The sequence below is a fragment of the Bactrocera oleae genome, chromosome 4 (assembly GCF_042242935.1).
Source record: "Bactrocera oleae isolate idBacOlea1 chromosome 4, idBacOlea1, whole genome shotgun sequence".
In the NCBI taxonomy this organism is placed as follows: domain Eukaryota; kingdom Metazoa; phylum Arthropoda; class Insecta; order Diptera; family Tephritidae; genus Bactrocera; species Bactrocera oleae.
The window spans coordinates 23,423,542-23,437,042 of NC_091538.1; the positions used below are offsets into that span (position 1 = coordinate 23,423,542).

General features: G+C 35.8%; 1 protein-coding gene and 1 pseudogene across 1 annotated transcript; both read left to right on the forward strand.

Moving 5' to 3' along the window:
* The first annotated feature begins 4,991 nt into the window (after nt 1-4,991).
* On the forward strand, nt 4,992-7,602 carry LOC106620801 (phosphoenolpyruvate carboxykinase [GTP]). Its single transcript, XM_014239425.3, has 2 exons — nt 4,992-5,229; nt 5,446-7,602. Exons 1-2 carry the CDS (start codon nt 5,198-5,200, stop codon nt 7,355-7,357), a joined length of 1,944 nt encoding a protein of 647 aa, XP_014094900.2. The 5' UTR covers nt 4,992-5,197; the 3' UTR covers nt 7,358-7,602.
* A 1,840-nt stretch (nt 7,603-9,442) lies between these two features.
* The window catches only part of LOC138856927 (uncharacterized protein PF3D7_1120000-like), a 191,756-nt pseudogene continuing 187,697 nt past the window's right edge, over nt 9,443-13,501 (forward strand).

Consider the following 13,501-nt stretch of genomic DNA (forward strand, 5'->3'; position numbering starts at 1 on the left):
CAACTGCATTTTTGAGCACTCAAAACATCGAGATGATAAGTGGTCAACGTTTTTCTACACCTAAAGAGGCGGTTTTATCAGAGTAGCAAAAGTGCTTCGAAAATTGGTTCAAACGAATGCAAAAGTGTATAGATCTTAATGGAGAATATTTTGAAAAACAATACAGCTGTTTTCGATAATTAAAATTCTTTTTTCTCTAATCCCAAAATATAAAAGGCAATCTAATCCTGAAATATAAAGGCAACCCTCGTATCAAAGATCAGTAACAAAAACCTAAATAGTATGTGTATGAATACTACACCGCGATGTTCATCTTTATGGTGATGGTAATCACAAAAACTTAATTTTGCTGAATTATATATGGTACATAATTGTCTAAATATTATAAACTTTTCGACAATCATATCTGCCAAAATAAATTTTTTCAATTTCTAATTGATTTATATAAATACATCTGCTAATATTTTTTTTAATAATAAATATCCCATGTCCTTTTTAATGCCATTAGAGATATGTGTATAAAGTTTTATGATGATCAGTTAAGTGGTTTCGGAGTGAAAGCGAAAGCAAACAAACTTACATTCACATTTAAATTATTAGTATGATATACCATATATGCGATATGCAGAAATTTGTATATGTATAGTAGAAATGTACATATACTTATCTAAGTCTATGTACTTATGTTTAAATAATATCTAGAGACGTGGCCGTTTTTCCATACAAGCAACTGATGCTTTCTACGTCTTTATGGCTTAGGGTCGTTTTCTCATTTTATGGTTAAGCGCTTAACCAGAACTTTAGCGGCAACATGTTGAAAAATGGTTTTCTCAATATTTGAAGGAGGCTTGATTAGTTTCTAATCAGAACATGAAAAGACAGGGATCAGTTGTAAAATCTATAAGAAAAATCAGCTGCATTGACGGCGCTTAGACAAGGACTTTTTGATTGCTCATTATCATTATACATATACTTGTATTATGCATATTTGCATTCATATATATATATTACATACAAAAAAAGTGTAATAACAATTAAATTTCTGAGTATAATTTAAATATTGTTTTGAAACCGAGCCTTGTTGCAACGTTGAACGAAATTTTAAAATGAACAGGAATGCCGAATTGCGTAGCTGCGAGTTTTACAGAAAAGAGCACAAAACGTGCCACCCGGGAACGAGCGGCACGGTCGCTTTGGGGAAGAAATAGTTCTCGTCTGAAAATGCACATACACGGCTTATGACGTTTACACAGTTTCACAATACAAGTTTTGTGAGCTATTTTCCCCACGCATTCACAATATTCACACTATCTGTAGGTACGCTAACCCCAACTTGGTGAAACGAGTTTAGTCAGCTAAAACTATTATCTAGTTAAGCTATCAGCGGTTAAGGAAAGTAATAACCAGGTATTGAGAAAATGGCCCTTACGAGATAAAAATTATCAGATTTCGTTCAGAAACATCAACATTTCTGACAGTTCATAAAACGTAAACAACTTTCTAATTAAATAATGGAACAAACAAAACCATAAAAGTAAATAGTATAATAAAATTAATGATATAAATTACTTACAGTTATTATGTCAATGGTGATGTTTGTTCCCTGTTAATTGACCGTAATTGTTATTGTTAAAAAAGGAACTTACTTTATTTAGAAATCCAATTCCATTTTCATTTTGAAGGATATTAAATATCATGTTATTAAAGTAGTTTATGATATTTGCTATTTTCTTCATACTTTTCTCTTTACGTACAAAAGAGTTAAAATGCATTTTGCCGCCGATATTTTAATTTTCTTCCTTTTATTTGCAAATTACAAAACCAAGACTATTATTTATTTATCATTAATGTATCCATTTAAATATGTTTTCCACATGTTTTGACTCGATATTTTTCTTTATAAACAAATTTACGGAAAGAACTGAAACCAAATAGCATTTACGTCGTCATTCTAGAAATATTAGACGGAAAACGAAATAAATGCAAAATAATGTTATCAAACATCGCGGCATAGTAACTAGGGATTCAAACCGATATAGATAAAAAAGTTTTTGGATCTTTGATACGAACCAATGGTTTCATCCCTATTATATCTGCCAATGTACATATACAAACATATGTATGTATTGTAGATGAATCCAAAAGCATGCGATTTACGAAATTTCTGTTACTATCCATAACAATCACGTCAAAGTTAGGCAAATGCAAACAAAGACAACAAATTTAAATCAACTGCTCACTAGACATTGATACTACCTCAAACACAAATCAAACTTATATACATAAGTACATACATATATAAGAAGTACCTAAATACACATATAATGTTTTCAATATGTATGAATTAATTCATACACATACAAATGCAATTGTTTATTTTTAGAGACGAAATTCGAAAAAAATACCTCATTATTTAGAACAAAAACCAGAAATGCCACATTTTCAGAGGCAAGCCTCCTAAATTTTAGCCAATAAAATAGCATCATTTATTACTCTTCGTATGTACATATCTGCCAATGTACATATACAAACATATGTATGTATTGTAGATGAATCCAAAAGCATGCGATTTACGAAATTTCTGTTACTATCCATAACAATCACGTCAAAGTTAGGCAAATGCAAACAAAGACAACAAATTTAAATCAACTGCTCACTAGACATTGATACTACCTCAAACACAAATCAAACTTATATACATAAGTACATACATATATAAGAAGTACCTAAATACACATATAATGTTTTCAATATGTATGAATTAATTCATACACATACAAATGCAATTGTTTATTTTTAGAGACGAAATTCGAAAAAAATACCTCATTATTTAGAACAAAAACCAGAAATGCCACATTTTCATAGGCAAGCCTCCTAAATTTTAGCCAATAAAATAGCATCATTTATTACTCTTCGTATGTACATATATATTTATATATGAATAAGTCTACTGTAATCATCAACAATTTATATATTCATGAGCCGGTTCAAAAATGCTACTGAACAAACACGCATATGTAGGTACGCTAAGCCTGCGTTCGCACACGTACGCCTTTGTTACCCAAACTCGTAGTTTGTGGGCGAGAGGGCAGCGAGGAAAGATGAAAGGCAACAGGTTGCTTGTACCAGGGCAACACGCTTTGTGTTCTTGTTCGTAACAGTTCGCTACCTATATTTGCATTCCTTTTCATATTGAATCTTTCCATGGTTGCAATCGCACTCGGTTTGCAAAAAACATTTACAATAATAAAAGAAATTTAATTTCCGTAATAAATTTAACATATAACTATGCATAATATAACAGATTTTCTATTAGAAATGGTAAATAAGGATTAATATTAACTAAAATATTTTTGTGAACTCCGTAAATACAGCTTACAAAGAGAATAAAGAAAATTGCCGGACTCGAGTGGCGAATCATGTCGTCCCCGTGAACGCAATGCCAACAACGGAAGAGAATTTCATGATAATGAGCAGCAAAAGTTTTCGTGTGCGAACCCTGTCAAACATGCTTTGTTCGCTATGGAGAATGATCTAGCAACGCGATAACGTGTAGTTTTCTTATTCAAACAGTCACCGACATTCCGCCTTTTCGTAGTTACCGCCCGTATCAAACCAAATTTGTCAAAAGTTATGCCCGTAGTTGCAACGTAGAAACCAGTTGTTCTCTTTTCTTTTCATTTAACCAATGTTTCCATTGTTGAATTTATATACACGATTTTTCACACATTTAGTTTTTTAGTTCAATATTTTCATAATGTAAATGCTCAAAAGTTAAATCCAACTATTAAAAATAGTCTACCTATTTATAAATAAATGTATTCGACTGTGATTTTGAGTTATTTTAAGAATGTTTCAAATATATTCAAGTTTATTTTTAAACTTCTACAAAATGTCGAGACTGGCAACCCTGCGTTACAAGAGATTGCTCTCTCAGCTCACTCGTTTCTACGGAAAAAATCCAATTTTCGTGGGTTTCCTACAGTACGGTCTATAAAAGCAGACGGTAGGAGTGGTTGTGACTGTTCAATTACAGTTCCCCCCGCGGGTAGGGATAAGAATTTACCCGCGGTAAGGCATGCCTGTCGTAAAAGGCGACTAAAAGCCATATGCACTATGACTGTTAATTTATTTTGCCCAGAATTATCAGCATAGTAAATGATGTCAGAAATAGTGCTATAATACTCAGCTTGAACTGATATTATAGACTTTAAATGAAATCCCAAATAAAAAGACATTTGAAGTTCAAGCGACAAATGTCACCAGTCATTGAGCAATGGGTTGCTCAACTGGCAGTAGTTTCGACTACACAGTCTTACCGGAGACTTTCTGGTACCACGGGGAGCAGAAAGCCCTTGGACTTCGGTCCAATCTGCTCATTGGGTTATGGCCCCTTAGGGGACATTCGTGGTGGCTGTGGTTAAAACTTAAATGCAGTAAGAGCTGAAAATTCAGCCTAACTATTTTTTCACTTCTAAAAAGAAGTTGCAAAAAGCAACTGGGTTCCGTACCCGAAAACGGAAGAGGTTTTAGGTCGGCCTCGAATCTTACCAAGATGGTAGTGTGGGCCCAGACACACTGCCACTAGGAACCAAATTAATACTTGCAAATAGCTCGTATTATTTGAGGCGCTTATCAACGCATTGTATTGATACGTTGTGCTTTGGAGCACCGTGAGGTAAGGCCGCCGCCGGCAGGTACTCACGTAAATCAACAACGAAAGTTGTTCAATTACAGTGCGCTCTCTTAAGTCGGTCGTATCAGCTGATTCGGTTTTGCGTCGGTGACTGTTTGAAGCATTAGTGTTTTATTTTATTGTGTAGCGACGACATCAGCAACCAAACAACAACAACAAAAAACTTAGAGGAGGCCTGTTTATAGAGCTCTTGTTGGAACGGGTCTCAGTTCGGGTGGGCTCGTTGTTCATAACATAGATAACGAGTTCAGTTGGCCTACACACACTAGCTTTCGGGTATAAAAGCGGGCAATTAGTTGCTTCAAGACATTAGTTACTCGAGTTCAGAGTAAATGGAAAGATCAAGTGAACAAAAAGTCAGTGATCTGAGAAGAAAATTAAATTTTGACAAAAAGCTTTGGAAAAACATATGAAAGTCAAAGCTAGCTAATTCAAAAATTTGTAATAAAAATTGTGATTTCTCGTTTAAATAAAATTCAACATTAACAAACAACAACAAAGATGCCTGAAATTATTGAACAGCCCAAACAAGTGTAAGTGTTTCCCCACTATTAATTTTTTACGTACTTACAATAGGTATGTACATAAGTATGTCACATTAGGTAGTCATATCCAAATGGAAAGAAAAAAATTGGATTTTAAACCGATACGTTTAAATTGATTTTATTTACAAGCATATGCCTAACAATAATTATATGTATTGAAATTATAAAATATTAAAGGTATTTTTTTTGTTTTAAATATTACAGACCTCTTGGAAACTGCCCCGTACCTCAACAAAACAAGAACCAGCAAACCAACTGTGGCTTATATAGTCATATACGTGGTACCAATGTTTCCTACGGCAATGTATCCAATTTGACACCCGCTGTTAAAACCTTTGTTGAGGAATCGGTAGCTCTTTGCCAACCCGATCAAGTGCATATTTGTGATGGATCCGATATTGAAAACAAAATATTGCTGAAATTGATGGTTGATGATGGAACCATTATACCTCTTCCTAAGTATGAAAATTGTTGGTTAGCTCGCACGAATCCTGCAGATGTTGCCCGTGTAGAATCTCGTACATTTATTTGCACTGAGCAAAAGAATGAAACAATTCCTACACCAAACGAAGGTGTGAAGGGTACTCTAGGTAATTGGATTTCTCCTTCTGGCTTCGAACGAGCAATTCAAGAGCGTTTTCCTGGTTGCATGAAAGGACGTACTATGTATGTTGTTCCATTTAGTATGGGGCCATTGGGTTCATCGCTTTCAAAAATTGGAATCGAAGTCACCGACTCACCATATGTCGTTGCTTCTATGCGCATCATGTCCCGAATGGGTGCCCCAGTCCTAGAGCAATTGAGAAAGCAAGAGGAGTTTGTACGTGCATTACATTCAGTTGGTAAACCTTCCAACGGAGTTATTGAAAACTCTTCATGGCCGTGTGATCCAGAACGTACAATTATTTTACACAAACCTGCTAAGAACTTAATAGTTTCTTACGGTTCGGGTTATGGAGGAAATTCTCTTCTTGGAAAGAAATGTTTTGCATTGCGTATTGGTAGCACCATAGCCAAGCGTGAATGTTGGTTGGCAGAACATATGCTTATTTTGGGCATTACTGACCCGAAAGGCGAGAAGAAATACATTACTGCGGCGTTCCCTTCAGCTTGTGGTAAAACTAACTTGGCTATGTTGAAACCATCTCTAACCGGATACAAAGTGGAATGTGTTGGGGATGATATCGCTTGGATGAAATTCGATAGTGAAAAAGTTTTACGTGCTATAAACCCCGAAAATGGTTTTTTTGGAGTTGCTCCTGGTACTTCTGAAGAAACTAATCCAATCGCCATGGCTACAATATTTAAAAATACGATTTTCACAAATGTGGCCTATACCTCAGATGGTGGTGTTTACTGGGAAGGTATGGAGAGCAGCTTGGCTCCAGGTGTCCAAATAACTGATTGGCATGGCAAACCTTGGTCCAAGGACTCAGGTGAGCCAGCTGCACATCCTAACTCTCGCTTTTGTACACCAGCTGGGCAATGCCCCATTATTGATTCACGTTGGGAGGATCCACAAGGTGTTCCAATCAGTGCAATTTTGTTTGGAGGTAGACGACCAGCAGGAATACCCTTAATATATGAGTCACGCACCTGGGCTCATGGAGTGTTTGTTGGTGCAGCAATGCGCAGTGAATCAACTGCAGCTGCAGAGCATAAGGGCAAAATGATAATGCATGATCCCTTCGCTATGCGTCCATTTTTTGGTTATAATTTTGGCCACTACGTGCAACATTGGTTGAGTATGGAAAACCGAGGAAACGTTCCCAAAATTTTTCATGTCAACTGGTTCCGCAAGGGGTCGAACGGAAAATTCATTTGGCCTGGATATGGCGAGAATTCACGAGTTTTGGAATGGATTTTGCGTCGGTGTAGTGGGGAGCAATGCTATGTTGACGTTGCTATAGGAAGAATACCAGCCGAGGGGGATCTTAATTTGGAAAACATCAAGGTCAACATCGATTACAATGAATTATTCTCTTTGCCAAAGGAGTTCTGGTTGGAAGAGGTATCGGAAGTTCGTAATTACTTTGAATCTCAAGTAGGATCCGATTTGCCCGGAGATATTTATAACGAATTAAATCAATTAAAAGAACGCATTGCGAAAAGTTAAATTGCATTGAATATACGAATTTATTAAAATATACTTAATAGAGATTCCAACTACTATATATACAAATATTTCTAGTATACTTATACACAGTTTTAACTTTAAATAGGAATAAGATAGTTTTATAGTTTTTACAAATACTAATATCATTAAGTTGATCATTGTAAAGATTTGAAAAAGAATATTAAAACATATGCCATATAATGCATTTATAACATAATAAAATGCATCTCTATTTATTTTAACAATTTATTGTGTTGTGTTCTGGAATTCATTTTAAGGTCGCCGAGAGCAGGATGGGTAAAAATTGTTGATTTCACATTGTTGAACAATTCGGAACATACATACGAAAGGCGACACAATTTATTCGAAACAGAGATTCGTATTATGGAAAAGTGAAATAATTTCAAAAAATTGGGAGAATTTTAAATTCAGCATAATGCGCAAACTGCCTTTGTAGTATCTGCAAAACTTTTTTAAATGCCATAACAGTACAACCTAATTATGTATACAGTCCAAAACACAAAGATAACACAACCAACACCTTTATAACATAATATAAAAATAAAAAAAAAGGGAATAAAAGATATCTCTGATATGATTTGAACTTAGGTAAAATATTTTATATTGCAAAAAGGAATTGTGCTGTACAAGTAGCATCAATGATAACATCTTAATAGAATAGTATAATGAGAATCCAAGCAGCTATCATTTTTTACTTGTTTCGAATGACAAATTTGTAGGTGAAAATTCGCGAAGTTGCTTTTTTTCATGCGCATATACAAATATACAGAGAAACCTTTCCTAATGGACACCTCTATTAGACGAACACCTCTCTTGAGTGGACATTTTTTCATGCACCAAATTTCAAGTGTAATTTTACAACCAATGACCCTCTCTTATGGACTCTCTCTTGGGCGGACGCTCACATTTATTTACTATTATATTGAACAAACAACCTCTCCTGAACGGGCGCGAACATCTTCTCAACGGACAACGATATTATTTTTCATAACAAATCCAACCAACACCTCCGTTGCGCGTATGTATTTACGAAATGAAAAACGAGGCTCCCCGAATAAAACCAAATGTACGTTAGAAACGTTAGTGAAAAGCGTTCAGCATTGTATAAGCCTACAAGTAACCAAAGAATCAGCTGTTTTCCTATGTGTGTGAAACAGCCGTGATCACTTGATCGAATCTGCATTTTTTTGACACAGAGATGTAAATACAGAGATGTAAATAAAAGGAATGTATTGCAGTTTAACAACTTGTTTGTGAACATGTATTTGTAATTGAGAATATTAATGAAAACTTTTAAGAATATTTTCAAAACAAAAAATTATTATATATTTATTGCTTTTCCTCACCCCCTCTGAGGTGTTCGGTTCCCCAGGAGGCCTATATTTACCCATATAATATATACAGTTCTTAAACAATCTACTTTTCATAACAATTATAACTCGAAAAGATAAATACATAAAATCAGGTTCATGAATATTAATTACATAAACAATTTAATATTAACAATATAAGTTGAAATATTCAACTTGATTTGAACAAAAACGAAAATATATATAAAAAATGAGATACAATTCAGGAACAATAACAATAATCAAAACAATCTACTACTACTTTTGAAACATAACACGGCAACACATTATAGCAGATTTGTGTCATTTGGACGTTTTAGTAGCAGAATATTGGTTGGCAACCCGTACCAAGTGTGATTTTAGTACTAGAATTTTCGAGACAACCCGTACCAAGTGGGACATTTTTGCGTGTGTATTAGTGAAAATCTTAGGATTAGTTACTTGTAGATTTATACAATGGTGTTCAGTCCTTGTGTTAAAGAAAAAAATTGAAATCATCAACATTAGTGAAGAAACCAATTTGCCTTTCCGCGCATTAACCAAAAGGTAAATATTATTAATATTGTGACGAATATAGATGATAGAACAAAATCGAATGAACGATAAACTGCCAGAAGCAACTAGTTACCGAATTCGTAGTTGTCAGAATGTTCTAGAAGCAATGTTTTGTTACAGATTTACTATATATAGATTTACTATACTACTGCCGGATTGTGCAGCAAACACAGTTCTAGTTAGAGTGTTGTCGTGATAAGAGCAATCAAGCTATAAGCAAGAAGTTGTAAGCTCGAATAACGAGCAATAAGTGTTAAGTTGTTGGAATTAGAAATAAAGATAAGTGTGTAGCCATTAAATTGGGACTTTTATTTAACAATCCAGTGATCGAACTCAAGAGTGATTTACAGGTAGACGATTTATCGAGAAATCCGTTACAATTGGTGTCAGAAGTGGGATTGTCAAATAAATTCCCAAAGAGAGAATTGTTTGAAAATGGCCAAGTTTAACGATCTGAACATTCCACAATTGAAAAAGGAGCTGCAAAAACGTGGCTTGGCAACAAAGGGAGTAAAGTCCAAATTACAGTCGCGGTTAAAAAGAGCCATGGAAGCAAAGAACATTAATGTTGAGGAATATGTCTTTCAATCGGAATTAGGGGAAGAGACAACAAAGAAACAAGAGAAGGAAGTGACTCAATATTCAGTAGAGGTTATTTGTGCTGCGTTGGAATCCTTCTTTGAGGATTTTTCAGCACAGTTGTCAGCATCGAAAGAGCTGGACGTGCATATGCCAGCGCAGGTATCCTCACAGTTGGAAGTGGAGGAAGCGTGTGAACCCGGGTCTTCACAGTATGAAGAGCAAGAAGCTTGTATACCAGCACAAGTGTCCTCGCAGTCGGAAGAGAAGGAAGCGTGTGTACCAGTACAAGGGTCCTCACAGTCGAAAGAGCTGGACGTGCGTATGTTAGTGCATGTGTCCTCGCAGTTGGAAGAGGAGGAAGCATGTGAACCAGTAAATGTGTCCTCACAGTCAGAAGAGCAAGAAGCTTGTATACCAGCACATGTGTCCTCACAGGTGGAAGAGCAGGATGAAATTAAACCTGAAACGGATGACTCCTTGAAAAAAGGTCCAGAATGTTCAGTAGAGGTTATTTATACTGCGTTGGAATCCTTCTTTGAGAGTTTTTCAGCACAGTTGTCAGCATCGAAAGAGCTCAACGTGCATATGTCAGCGCAGGTATCCTCACAGTCGGAAGAGGAGGAAGCATGTGAACCAGGATCTTCACAGTATGAATAGCAAGAATCTTGTATACCAGCACAAGTGTCTTCGCAGTCGGAAGAACTGAACGGGCGCATGCCAGCGCAGGTGTCCTCACAGTCGGAAGAGGAGGAAGCGTGTGTACCAGTACAAGGGTTCTCACAGTCGAAAGAGCTGGAACTGCGTATGTCAGGGCAGGTGTTCTCACAGTTGAAAGAGGAGGAAGCGTGTGAACCAGTAAAAGGTTCCTCACAGTTAGAAGAGCAAGAAGCTTGGATACCAGCATAAGTGTCCTTACAGTTGGAAGAGCAGGAAGCGTGTATACCATCACAGGTGGAAGATCAGCATAAAATTGAACCTGAAACGGATGACTCTGTGTAAGAAGATCCAGAATTGGAAGGTGCATTACATAAGGTGGAGTTGAACCAATGTACAACGATTGGAGAAATAACTACAGGAAGGCCAGTCACAAAATCATATTGGGCAGAACGGAGCAGTTTAAAGTTAGTGTATGGCTGCTTGCAACGAGTATGGAAAAGCGAAAATAAGCAACCCTTCCGAGTACTTATGGTTGTTCCAAGGGTTGGAATTCCTGATGTTCTTAACGTGCAGTACAAATGTCCAAGAGGAGGGCACTTGAGAGACATGAAATCCTTGGAGCATTTGAAGCAAAGGTTTTATTGGACTGGTTGTCAATCAGCTATAGAAAGGATTGCGAAATATGCTGAGAACATTGTAGCTAAATTATCAAGGTCCAGGAGTCATGAGCCGATGAAACAGCACAATTCGTGTGCGCCAGTTGAGAAAATAGGCGTGTATGAAGGGTCCATTCCCACCAATAAATTAGGAAATAGTCATGTTTTGGTAGTCAAGGACCATTTCAATGAATGGCCACAAGTATACACAATTCCTAACCAAGAGACTGAACCAGTGGCGGAGGCATTCATCAACAAGTGGGTAACGAGATTCGGTGTTCCAATGGAGTTACGTTCTGATCAAGAATGGAATCTCGAGTCAGCTTTAAGTCAAGGGATGTACCAGAAACTGAGTATCCGGAAAACGGATGGAATTAACTCCAAGCAGAGAAGGGCGGCTAACGATGTCAGCACCAGCCTAGAAGACGAGATAAGGGACATAAAAGCTTTGTGTTTGGTATCGCAAATATGTCTAATCGGGACGATCAGACTTAGGTGGAGGGCAGTGTGACGAATATAGATGATAGAACAAAATCGAATGAACGATAAACTGCCAGAAGCAACTAGTTACCGAATTCGTAGTTGCCAGCATGTTCTAGAAGCAATGTTTTGTTACAGATTTACTATATAAAGGCTGCCGGATTGTGCAGCAAACACAGTTCTAGTTAGAGTGTTGTCGTGATAAAACCAATCAAGCTATAAGCAAGAAGTTGTAAGCTCGAATAACGAGCAATAAGTGTTAAGTTGTTGGAATTAGAAATAAAGATAAGTGTGTAGCCATTAAATTGGGAATTTTATTTAACAATCCAGTGATCGAACTCAAGAGTGAGTTACAGGTAGACGATTTGTCGAGAAATCCGTTACAATATCATGCAAACGTTAATTTAAATTATTTTTCGCGTGTTAAAACTTTTTTAAATCGAAATTAATCGATTAAGTTAGTATGCACCCATGTATCTACGAAATTTAGTGTTTTTTTTCACATTTAAATTTCATTACACTTATGTATGGATCCTTGTATGAAGAATTTAGTGTGCTCTTTATAAAAAATAAAAAAAATATTCGAATGAAATGTCTGGGGATTATGTAGGAATAAAGAGTTCGTTCGTGATACGAGATGGGGAAAAAATTGTTGAAAAGAAAATATTCCCATATCTCTTCCAATAATACAGGCGAGAGCAAAAGAAATCGGCTATGCTAATCGGATATAGTCATAGGGATATTTATAATGCTGACGAGGCAGGTCAAAACGCTGACTCTAAATCACGAGGTTTTTCATGGAGGAAAACTTTCGAAGAAAGGCCGACTGCTCTATTTTGTGTAAATATGGGGAAAAAGAAAAACCTCTTGCTATTGGGAAAGCTGCCCGCCCAAGAGCATTTGCGTCTACTGATATTAAAAACCTTCCAGTAAATTGGCTGTCAAACACGAAGCCATGGTTGACAGGTGATGTAATGACACAGTGGCTGAAATATTTTGTTGATTTAATTTTTTGTTTAGTAACACGACTTCAGTTTGTCAGCCTTTGGATCAGGGAATTATTAAAAATTTGACTCATTACCAAAACTTTCAAGTTAAAGATATCTTGAAAAGCATAGAGACTAGCTCTAATAAAAATATATTTATATGTTTTATTTGCAATACATTTTATTAAAGAAGCCTGTGCAAAGGTTCAACTGCAAACGGTAAAAAATTGCTCCCGAAAATCCTGGTTTGACAAATATAGAAAAATTAACATCTGAGCCCCGCCATGATTGGCCGTTAGCAACTTTAGCTTCAATTTTCTAATTGTCGAAAACCTTTGGACAGCTTAGTCCGGATGACTTTATCGCAATAGATAACAATATACATATGTATGCACCGAAAATAAAGACTTCGAGTTGGATGCTGTAATTAATAAAAACTTATAAACTATTGATGATAATACAGATGCTGAGAGTATTACCGAAGACAGTAATGAAATATACTCAAACAAAAGTGCTTTGTTTGCTGTTTCAAATTAAAAAAAAAGATTCACTACGAAGACCTTATTGCATTCCATGCAAGAGATACAAAATGCTTTCCTTTTGAAAAAGCGAAAAAACTTTCGGCAATCGAAAATCTCCGAGTTTTTTAAGTAATAAACAATAATTTCAGTATATTTAGTTTTACGATATTTACAGTTTGAAGTGGAATATTTATTTTTGATTTGTTATTCTTGAATCTAAATGGACATATGTATGTACATACATACCATATATATATGTTTTTAAATGGACGATTGAAGTAATTATTGTTTGAGCAATATAATACGCCATGTTTTTTTAAATAATAAATTGGTGAGT